The 11,387-nt window shown below is 49.6% G+C and overlaps 1 protein-coding gene across 1 annotated transcript; it reads right to left on the bottom strand.

Moving 5' to 3' along the window:
- Nucleotides 1-1,429: 1,429 nt before the first annotated feature.
- On the bottom strand, nt 1,430-8,030 carry SLC35D3 (solute carrier family 35 member D3). Its single transcript, XM_064169320.1, has 2 exons — nt 7,595-8,030; nt 1,430-6,169 (listed from the first exon to the last, which is right to left on the bottom strand). The coding sequence occupies exons 1-2, from the start codon at nt 8,028-8,030 to the stop codon at nt 5,340-5,342; spliced, it is 1,266 nt and encodes a 421-aa protein (XP_064025390.1). The 3' UTR covers nt 1,430-5,339.
- Between the last annotated feature and the right edge of the window lie 3,357 nt (nt 8,031-11,387).

The raw sequence follows: 11,387 nt of genomic DNA on the forward strand, positions 1-11,387 counted from the left end.
TTTGGGTATCTCTCCTATTCAAACACAATGTCTAACCTCAAAGTGTGAGTAGCTTTCCTGCCTCCCCCAGAACACGCCTGGCTCACCAGCAATAGTGATGGCAACCCCTTTGCAGGTTTATCACTCAAAATCTCCTGTTTTTTTTTTTTTTTTTTCTCCTGGTGTTACAGTTATAATAAACACCTACACCAATGTGTACAACCAGGTTTTGGTGCTGCCTGGCAGTGAGAGCCTTCACTCCTGCGTCTGTCCTGCACACAGCCCAGCGCCGCAGGAAACTGGTACGCAGCCCTGGCCCAGCTCCACAAGAAGCTGGTTCACAGCCATGGCTGAGCTATACAGGGAGCTGACAGGCAGGATGCTGGCGTGCAGGAACATGCAGAAAGGTAGCAAAAAGCAATCTAGACATACAAATCCCACTGGCCTACCCCTTCCCTGCCTTTCAGCTCAGGGACCTGGGGGTACTGGTAGATAGTAGCTGAAGATGAGCCAGCAGTGTGCCCAGGTGGCCAAGAGAGCCAATGGCATACTGGCCTGCATCAGGAACAGTGTGGCCAGTAGGACAAGGGAGGTTATTCTGCCCCTGTACTCAACACTGGTCAGGCCACAGCTTGAGTACTGTGTCCAGTTCTGGGCTCCTCAATTCAAGAGAGATGTTGAGGTGCTGGAACGTGTCCAGAGAAGGGCAACAAAGCTGGTGAGGGGCCTGGAGCACAGCCCTGTGAGGAGAGGCTGAGGGAGCTGGGGGTGTTTAGCCTGGAGAAGAGGAGGCTCAGGGGGGACCTCATTGCTGTCTACAACTACCTGAAGGAACATTGTAGCCAGGTGGGGTTGGTCTCTTCTCCCAGGCAACCAGCAATAGAACAAGGGGACACAGTCTCAAGTTGTGCCAGGGGAGGTATAGGCTGGATGTCAGGAGGAAGTTCTTGCCAGAGTGATTGGCATTAGAACGGGCTGCCCAGGGAGGTGGTGGAGTCACTGTCCCTGGAGGTGTTCAAGAAAAGACTGGCTGAGGCATTTAGTGCCATGGTCTAGTTGACTGGCTAGGGCTGGGTGCTAGGTTGGACTGGCTGAGCTTGGAGGTCTCTTCCAACCTGGTTGATTCTATGATTCTATGATTCTAGAATTTAAAAGGAAAAAAACAGTAATACTTCAGAAGCTTCTGCTGCAAGTCCTCTGACACTGGCAGGAATTTTCAGGCTGGACACTGGAAAAGAGATTTGAGAAATACAGTGGGAGCAAGAGGAGAGAAAGGAGGCCCATGTGCAAACTCAGCAGTTCCAAACATGCGTGAGGTTGAAGTCAAAAGCTTCCTGATGACCTCCAACAAGCCACTGAAGCATGAATGTAGCAGCTAATTGAGAGGCAGGGTTGATTGCCTGCACTGCACTTAGGGGCTTCAGGTTAAAAAAAACACAGAAGAAACCTCAGAGTGACACATGAATTTTTATGGGACATGGACAGAGAGGACAGGGAGAAGGGAATCTGCAGTGTTAAACCTTAACCACAACAAGCAGTACAATGTTCAAATGTTAGAGAGCAGAGATGAAGAGCTTGCACCTTTCTGCCTAATGAAGCCTTTGCCTGCAGCAAACAGATGTAATCAAATCATGCTAGGCTGTTAAACACTGACAATAAACTATCCCTGGACATACACAGAGCTGTGCAGTGCTGCTTAATAAACTGTAAAATTTCTTTCACTCTCACCTGTGGGTTTTTTGTGTTTTGGTTTGGTTTTTGATTTTGGGTTTTTTTGGTAGGCTGATGTTCATTTTACTTCTGGAAGGGATAGTAAATGCAGCAGCAGTTTGTCAGTGATGTATGCATCTTTTTTTTACTTATCCTGAGCAATTTTAACTGTCTTTGCCTCCAGTGCTATGGCTTCTCTTTAATTTCTTTGAGAAAAAAAACTGTGTTTGAGACAAAATTGTCAGCCTGGCTTTCATGTTCCTGTTGCATGTGCAATTGTGTGCCTGCGTGTGCATGTTCGTGCCATACAGTAGTGCTAGAGCAGGTGTGCTGCCACTGAAATTGATGCTTACTCTCAAAGCAGTCATTGTGAATCAGGGCAATTTGTTCTCCTGGAACAAGGACAGTGGTTTGTTTTTTTCTCTAAACTGTCCTGCAGGCACATTTGTGTGGAGCTCTAAGATGAATTCTGTAATAATCACCAGCTCCAGCACCTGGCACATCCCAGTTTCAGCCACAGGCACATTACATACTTTTCATCCAAAGCAAAAAGGTAACAATTAATGCTTAGGTCACCTCCTAGAGCCACTATGTGACACAGCTGGTAAGACAAATACTTAACATTGTAAAATAAAATTATGATTAAGTCCTTTAATAAAGCAATTGTTTTATAATGGAACTGGCAGTAATGAGCATCATCTTATTTTTATGTATGCTAAAGTTACAGCAGTTGCAGTTAGTAGACACTAAATAGGTGACCAAAGAAATCGCTGCTGAGAACAGATACTTCAGGCTGTACAGAGGACTTGGCCACTTGGGATTCTTGTGTTTCTTTAGCTGTCCTTAGTCCCTCTGTCCGTGGCAGTATTTATAGCCTATGGTCACATGCTGAGGAAACTTGGACAGTACGAAAGCACGAGAATAACTGTAAATGAATGAAAATTTGGCACCCTAGAGCAGCAACAATAAGAAACCCAGAAAGCTTTTGGAAAGCAGCACATTTTATTCCCACATCTCATACTATAGCCTTCCGCTGGTGCTATTAAAATACCTCAGCACGAGGCAAGAGTTCTATTTTATTGTGCAAGAGTCTGTTTTACTGAAAACGTGGACTGCATTTGCCAAATTCCCGGTTTCATTCAGGGAATCTACACTTATAAACAGAATACAATAGGATCACATCTCGACCACACATGCAAATATATGACGTGATTAACAGCAGCTTTTTCTTAAACAGTCAAAACTGTTCAGATGTCCTCAAATTTCTACTGACATTTCAACAACAGTAAGCGACAAAACACTGAACCCTCCCAGCAAAAAAGTCCTGCCACAGGAGTCCAGGGGTGGGGGAGAGCTTTCTATAGCATGTGCCACACACGGTGTATGCTATGAGATCTTAAGACTGGCATCCAGGTCATAAAAAACCCCACATTTGTTGTGGACAGCAAACACTGAGCGCGGTGAGGACTGATCAGAAATGTGGGTTTCTCCTCAGCCAGCTGTCTGATTATAATGCAGTTCAACACTGTAACCAAACCAGTTCAATAACACAGCAACTCTAAGTCATAGGCACAAACCTGTGTAGTCTAGGATGCATTTCAAAAACTAAGCAAAAACTCTTATTATATTCACCTATAAACAATAAATAATTCTACTGAAAGAGATGTCATATGGAACTGGAATGGAAAGTAAACATATCTTGGCATACAGCCAGTACCTTTCCACTCTGAATCACAAGCTACACAAAACGTGTGATGTACAGACCTCCATGCCCTGTCCCCAGCTCAACAGCTACAGGCTTTTAGCCTGAATGTCATTAGAGCTGTCTCAAAATTCATGGGTGGTGCCAGGTCACCCAACTTCTGCACTCACTCAAACAATGAACTATGGCACCCAATGCCTTTGCCTGCAATTATTGACAAGAATCTAAAGCTCCCCTCAAGATCAGCTGCTGGGTAAAATGCTCGTTCTGGATTTCGGTGCTGAATGTGCTGTGAGGCTAATGCTGCCTGCTTGGCTTCAGAAGGCATTGGGCTAGGCACTGCTTAGTTAGGGCTGTGGGAATAACTGGGGTTTAGTTCAATGGCTTAATAACTAATAATGACAGCAACAACACCACCAACAACAGTAAATGACTTGGTTCCTTTTTTTCAAGAGATGACAACTTGTTTCAGCCTATGGTCAAGACAGCCCAATGACTGGGGCACCCTTTTGGGATGAGGAAGACTGAGATGAATCTCTTCTCTGCCTGATTCTGAGCAAAGGCTTGACCCAAGGACCCTCACCTACCAAAAGGGTATCTCCAGGCTGAGAAATGCTTGAATACCCTTTCCCCAGTTGAATGTACGTGATACAGAATATTCACATGTTCAGCAAAGGGCCCACTGATGGGCCTGCTTCTTGCTTCCCACAGAAGTGCTGCAGTGGCCAGGGTAGAGAGGCAGCTCTGTTCCTCATAGCCTGCAAGGCACAGGGGATCAGCTTCCACAAGAGTCATGTTGCTGAAGGCACCAAGTATCCTGGTCCACCAGTGCTTGGCTGTGGGATCCGCCAGAGCACTCTGCAGCAAACTGCTTGCCTGCCTGTGCCTTCTCCCACTGGACACCACAGTACTGAGACACTGAAACATCCCAGCACGTGGCCAGGATGCAGCAAAACTGTCCTGCAAAAGCACCCCTGGGAACCTCAGAAATGGTGTCCCCAGTTCTGCTATCAGCCTGTACTTCTGAAAGAGGCAGGTAAGAGAGGACACCCAGGTGCAAGCTCTGGTTCACCTGACTTTAGGGTACAAGTTGGGGATAGCACAAGGCACACACTTCATTTTTATAGCCCTCCTACATCAAATCAATATATAAAACACTTCCAAACTCTTTTATTTGGGTCAAGCTGATATTCCCAATGCTACACATAGTTAAAGCTCATAGAAAAGCATCTTTTGCTATCCAAGGCTTCTCAGAAGTTGAGACCAGGTTCAGCTCTCACACACACCACTGCAATACAAAACATTTCTATTGAAGACACAAACCACCCAATGTAAACCAGGTCCAAGGCCCAGCCTGGCCATGGAATCAAGGAGAGTTTCAATTCTTCAGCTAAACGGGTGATTTTTCACCAGTGGAATTGAAGTTGCACAACCTCTAGTTCTGCTGCAATTGCACTGACAGAGAGGAGCACATAAAAAAGTACAGTTAATAGGACCTTACACATTGTAGGACTTTTATTGAGTACCTATAATTGGACAGATGCAGATAAGGAAGCACACTGACAGGGCCTCCAAATGGTGTTAAAATCACGAGGCTCCAGACACAAGTTAAGCTACAGGCCACTGCCATGTCACTGGAACTGCTGATTAACTCAGTGGTACTGATGTCCCTCATAGCCCAGGCTGCTGGGCAAGCACACCATGACTCCCCATTACCTAACTCTGTGTCTGCAGCAGAGGACTTGGCGTTTTGAGCTGTGGTAAGTCTAAATTGATGTATTGAAAGCAGCTGAAAGCAAGCTCAAAGCATGAGCAAACTGACCTTTTGCTTTTTGACAATGAGGTAAAGTCATTCTACATGATCAGCATCAATGTGGAAACGTATTTTCTGCCCTGTACCACAAACCAGGTGTCTGTCCTCAAGCAATAGGTTTTCAGACCTGCTTTTTTAAGGGTTTGGTAGCTCTTCATTTTCTATCAAATAATCCTTCTTTATATAATTAGCACCCCTCACCAACCTCCACACTCCAAGATAGGCATCCTTCAAGGAGCTCCTGTTCACATCTTGTGTGTTGGTGGTTTCTCTCTGGATCACCAGTCCCTTGACAGGTTTCTCAGTGCTGTTGCTCTCTTCCTCTGTGATCTGGCTGATTCCTGTGGCTGGTCCTTCAACTGCTGCTTCCTCAGCTCCCTTCTTCTGGGAAATAGCCTCCATGGCAAACAGTGCTTGATCTCCAGCCTGCCTTTTCCCTTCCTCTTCTCTAGCTTCTTCTTCCAGGTCCTCATAATTGCTCTGCCGTCTGGTCTCAATGTACTTGGCCACGCAGTAAATGACAGACCCCAAGGTGTTGACCACAACACCAGCTATAAATAACCTTGTGGGCTCCACATCATTAAATGCCACCATGCCCACTGTGATAGTTGCTATGCTCTTCACCACCCCTACAAAGCTGGTGGTCACAGCTGAGTTAATGTAAGTGCAGTGAAGGGTGGTAAAGTTCATGGCACAGCTAATCAAGATGCAAGCGATAAAGATGCATACCATGGCAGGGTCCTTCCACCCCGGGAAGGACCAGACATTGATGGAATCCATGCTGGCAAAGGAGCAGATGATGAGAAAAGGTGTGGCTGAAACAGCAATGGCATACTGAGCTGTCAGGGGTCCATATTCACTGTCTACACTGGTCTTCTGAATGAGTACCAGGTAGGCAGCGTGTATCAGCACAGCCAGCACACCCGTCACATAGCCCATAGCATCCCCAGTCAGGTCACCAGCTCCTGTTGGGAGAGTCACAGAAAGAAACAGGCACATTTTTTGCATGTGAGACAGAAAGAAAACTGCTTTGGAATGGGGGGATATTTAGGAAATTGGCACCAGCACACTTCCCCTAACTCCTAGGCTTTGTCGTGCCTGTCCCAAAGACACCTCTCCCAACAGATCTACTTCTTGGGTGTTTTTGCACACTGCAAAACTACTGAATGTCTGTCACGTCCTTCTAAATCCCGCAGACAAAATCAGGTTGTGCTATCCTTGTCGTGAAGGCACGATGGGTGATATGCAGCTGGAAGATTACACATGCAGAGCAACCCTGGGCATCCTCTCACCCGCACAGGCACAACTCAGCTCTTGCTGGCCTCCAGCCCTCCTGCTCCCCACAGCAAGGGCCAGATGCACTGGGCCCCCGCGGTGAGAGACTTCCTGCTGAGCCCCGACAGGCTTCTCTGCAGATTAAGCTATTTATCACCTGTGCCCAAACGAGGTCTACAACTACCTGAGGGGTGGCTGTGGCCAGGAGGAGGTTGCTCTCTTCTCTCAGGGGGCCAGCACCAGAACAAGAGGACACAGCCTCAAGCTATGCCAGGGGAAATTTAGGCTGGAGGTGAGGAGAAAGTTCTTCACTGAGAGAGTCATTGGACACTGGAATGGGCTGCCCGGGGAGGTGGTGGAGTCGCCGTCTCTGGAGCTGTTCAAGGCAAGGTTGGACGTGGCACTTGGTGCCATGGTCTAGCCTTGAGCTCTGTGGTAAAGGGCTGGACTTGATGATCGGTGAGGTCTCTTCCAACCCTGATGATACTGTGATACTGTGTGATACTGAGGAGTGCTGTCAGGCCACACAGAACCAGATTTGCCTCTTACCACACCTACACAGGTAGGACCCCTGGCTCCACAGGGCTGCAGCTGAACTCAAAGGTACCCTTGTAAGATTGCACTTAGCTGCGCCAGAAGATTGCATCTGCCTCTATAACGTTGCACCCATGTCTGCTAAGACCATATTTCCCTCTATGGGGTCGTTCCTTCCCTAATCGGGTTGCAGGTTACACCTCTATCCATAATGTTGCACCTACTCCCACAGTTTAGCACCGACCCTTACGGCACTGCATCGATCCTCACAAAGATGCAGCTCTCCTCTCAATGTCGCACTGAGTCCTGCAAGATTGTACCTGTCACAGCCGTACGGGATTTCCCCCGAAGGGCTGCGTCCCACCCGTGCGCCTGCATCCCCACGATAAGGGCTGCGCCTGCCACAGCGGGGCTGCAGCTGCTCCCCCTGGTCTGCTCGCCCTTCGCATACACTCGAACGCGGTGCCCGGCCCGAGGCGCAATCGGAGCGCTGGCGGCTGCCGACGCAGAGGCGGCACCGCCGTCGGTGCGCCCCACGGCAGCTTGTTCCCGTCCCGTCGCTCCGGTGCGGTCGCACTCACCGGCCAGCGCGGCGCCGCAGGTGGTGATGAGGACGGCGACGAGAACGCCGGGCGAGGGCATGCCGTCGCGGAGCACCAGGGCGCCTGTGAGGAGGGTGACGAGGGGCAGGCAGCGCTTGAAGACGACGTACATGGGGAGGCTGAGGCCACGCAGAGACCAGAGGGTAAGAGTGGATTGCAGCGTGGCCAGGGTGGCCACGGCGGCGAAGGGGCGCGCCAGGCGGGGCCCGAAGGGCGGCAGCGCTGCCAGCCCCCGCCGCCGCAGCGCTTCCAGCCCCAGCGCCGCCGCCGCGCTGCTCAGGCACTGCAGCAGCGTCAGGAAGGCGAAGTGGTAGCGGGCCAGCAGGAACTTCAGCAGGATGTTCAGCGAGCCCGAGCACAGCCCGTGCGCCACCGCCACTGCGACGCCCCGCGCCCGGCCCCGCCAGCGGCCCATCCTCCCGGCGCTCGGCCCCGCCGCCGGGGCCCGCGGCACTGCCGCCCGCCCGGCCACCCGCCCGGCCACCCGCGGCGGCGGGGGGGCTGCACAAGGACTGCCGGAGACAGGGGGCGGGCGGAGGCAGGACGCGCTCCCGGCAGGGTGGCAGCCGCCCCCGACGTGTACCCCCTCCTCCCCGCCCCTCACGTGCCCCCCCGCCACCCTGAATATATCTCTGTTGCCGCCGTCGATGTCCCACCCCATCCCGCCGCCCCCGGTCTCCCCTCGCTTCTCCTCGTGGTATCCCCCGGCTCAGCGGGGCTGGGAAGTCCCCGCAAGCCCAAACCTGGCGGTGGGCGCCGGCGGTGGCAGCGGTCCGCGGGCGCCCGCAGCATCGCGGCAGAGAGCAGACGGCTCGGCAGGGAACCTGGCGTCTCCCGGAGCGAGGCGGTTTGCGCAAGCCCGCAGCCCCGGCGGGGCACAGGCCGGGCAGCACGCTCTTCGCTCCCCAGAGCACTACGGGCACCCGGGAAGCATCGTTTGATCCCACCGGCAGCACCCTTCCCGCAGCGCCTCGCTTCTCCTGTTTGGGTTCCAGCCTATCCCAGCCGCAATCGCTAGTCACAGAGCCGCATCCCGGGCGGAGAGAAGGAACCGCTGCCGAGAGAGCTGAGAAACTGTTCCTAGCAAGGGAACTCTCCTTGGTAGGTTACCCGTAACTGGTAATCACTCAGAAACATCCAAAGCGGTTTAAAGGCCGGCAAAGTTTAAGTAAGCTTTTCCCTTCTCTCAGCTTGCCAGATGACGGTTTTGACGAGACTGCAGTAAATTAAGCCGGACTCTAAGGAAAAGCAAAAGCTGCAGTTCCCTCGGACAGACAGTCCTCCACCAGCCTCCTTCAGCGTCAGACAACTGAGCCACCTTTTAACACTATATACGTTTTGGCTCTCAGACCAACAGCTAAGGCAATCAGAGGTTAACAAAGTGATTCTTTATTTTAAACAAAACCAGTCACAACTATTTTGTGTGATTCCTGCAGAAAAAAAATGTTACATTTCAGTCTTAGTCCATTTCACAAACCTCCCGGGACATGCCCAGCTTCCAAAGCCTGTGTACTTCTTTCCGGTTACTACAATGGAGACTTAAACAGCTCAGTGTTCAGGTGAGACATGTGGCAGTTGCAGGAAAGGGGTGCTGATGCCAACAGCTGTGAGCAAGAGCAGGGCAGGCGCTCATGAAATTACCACGTTAGTATGGAGGGATGGCAGGAAAAACACATTGGACAGGCATCACTAGAATCTTATCTGAACCAAGAGGAGCTTCGTAGACCAGGATTATTGCTGGGTGTAGTAAGGGCACTCTGGGTAGCACTGAAGAGGATGTTAAAAATTTCCTGGGTTACAGTGGAGCTGGTACAGGCAGGGAAAGGAGGCAAATAAAGGTTTATAGAAGGAGACAACAGAGGCACAGATGAAGATGAAAATTGGCAATAAGCAAAAGGAAACCGTGGGTACTGCTAAAACAATAGGGAGAAATCACAAGAGAAATAATATCATCTAAGCAAAAAAATAAAGGAACTTTTCTTCTTCAGCTTCTGGAGTAAACGTGACTGCAGAAACAGCATTTGGAAATCTGAGTCTGCTTCCAGAAGCCAGGAGCTGAGTGTGAGGCCACCTGCCCTTCAGTGCCACCAGCCATGCTCCTGCAGGAGGTCAGCAGCTGCTGTTGACTCTCTGTGACTGATGCAGATGCAGCACTGCTTCCTTCTACTTTCGGACATGTTCCTGCATAAATATTCTTTGTCATCAGAGGCTGGCTCTGCCTTGCCTTTCTTTTATTTCTTATCTTAATTGTGGTTGTTTTGTTTTTTAACCAAGATACTCTTCTTACTCCCTCTTTCTTGCCTGGCATTTTTTCCTCTCATTTTCCTTTCCCCATTCCCATTACAAAGCCTGACATTAATGGAAGAAGAAGAGTGACCTTTGTGAGGACTGCTGTAATACTCAACTCAAAACTGCAGCCTCTCTTTTCCTCCTCTTCTCCATCTTTTTAGAACCTATGGGAGCATTATCCTGATATCTCTACTTTTTTAATTGGCTTTTCCCCTTTTGCCTTTAAGTCTTCCCTAAATATCTTCTGTGCCAGTTTCTTTTCCACTTTGCTCTCTCTAGTTCTTACCGAGGCAACTGTAGTTTTGTCTTCTTTTTACATGCAAATATTTTGCTTTAATAATATTTGAATAGTTAAATTTCTTTTGATTAAAATCTCTAGTGATGTAAACATGACAACACTGAACACCCCCCACCTCCCCAGCACTCCTCTTCAATGGCAAGTGTCTGAAGTTCTCAGGCAACCTCAGTCACAAAAGCCATGTATGCAGACAGGATAGCTGGAAGCTCAATTTTTGTGCATACAAAATTACACCAATTGTGGTCACCTCCCTGGTGTCACAGGGTGCCCAACTTCTGGGGCTTACTCACTTTAGCAGCTTGAACGCAGCATAAGATGTGTCAGGGGAAGTATAGGCTGGATGTCAGGAGGAAGTTCTTCACAGACAGAGTGATTGGCATTGGAATGGGCTGCCCAGGGGAGTGGTGGAGGCACCATCCCTGGAGGTGTTCAAGAAAAGCCTGGATGAGGCACTCGGTGCCATGGTCTGGTTGACTGGCTAGGGCTGGGTGCTAGGTTGGACTGGATGATCTTGGAGGTCTCTTCCAACCTGGTTGATTCTATGATTCTATGAACTCACAGTTAAGGGGCCTGACATACTATAGGCATATAGAGGTCAAAACTCTCATTTAAGTTTAGTGGATACCAAGTCTGTCTTCCAGACCAAGTGGAGAACTGTGCCAGTGCACTTACACCAGCCTCCATTTGGACTCATCCCAAGCCTACACACAGCACAATTTGAAGGACTGTGCAGATTACTGGTGACACTGTTTGTACATGGGAGGAAAAAACCCTTCTGCCAAATGAGTGCAGATGGAAAATCCAAGCATGCTTTCTGGAAATACTGCCACTCTATCTAAGTGTAACCTCTGGAAGAAACAATTTTGTCCCTTCACCAGTGAGATTATCATTAGAGAAATGAGCCTCTGACATTGCAGAAGATCAGGCTGTGAGTCTGCACTGGAGGCTAAATAGTTCTCTGACTGAAACAGTAAAACAAGTGTATCAGCAGGATAAAATTTGACTAGAATCAACAGCTCATTTGGAAAGAACCTAAAATGATCATCTAGGCCAACTGCCTGGGACCAATTCAGGGCTGATCAAAAGTTAAGTATGTTGTTGAGTGCACTGTCCAAATGCCTTTAGAACTCTGACAAGTTTGGAGCATTAACCACCTCTCTAGGAAGTCTGCTTCAGTGATTGTCC

The sequence above is a fragment of the Pogoniulus pusillus genome, chromosome 31 (genome assembly GCF_015220805.1).
Source record: "Pogoniulus pusillus isolate bPogPus1 chromosome 31, bPogPus1.pri, whole genome shotgun sequence".
NCBI classification, from domain to species: domain Eukaryota; kingdom Metazoa; phylum Chordata; class Aves; order Piciformes; family Lybiidae; genus Pogoniulus; species Pogoniulus pusillus.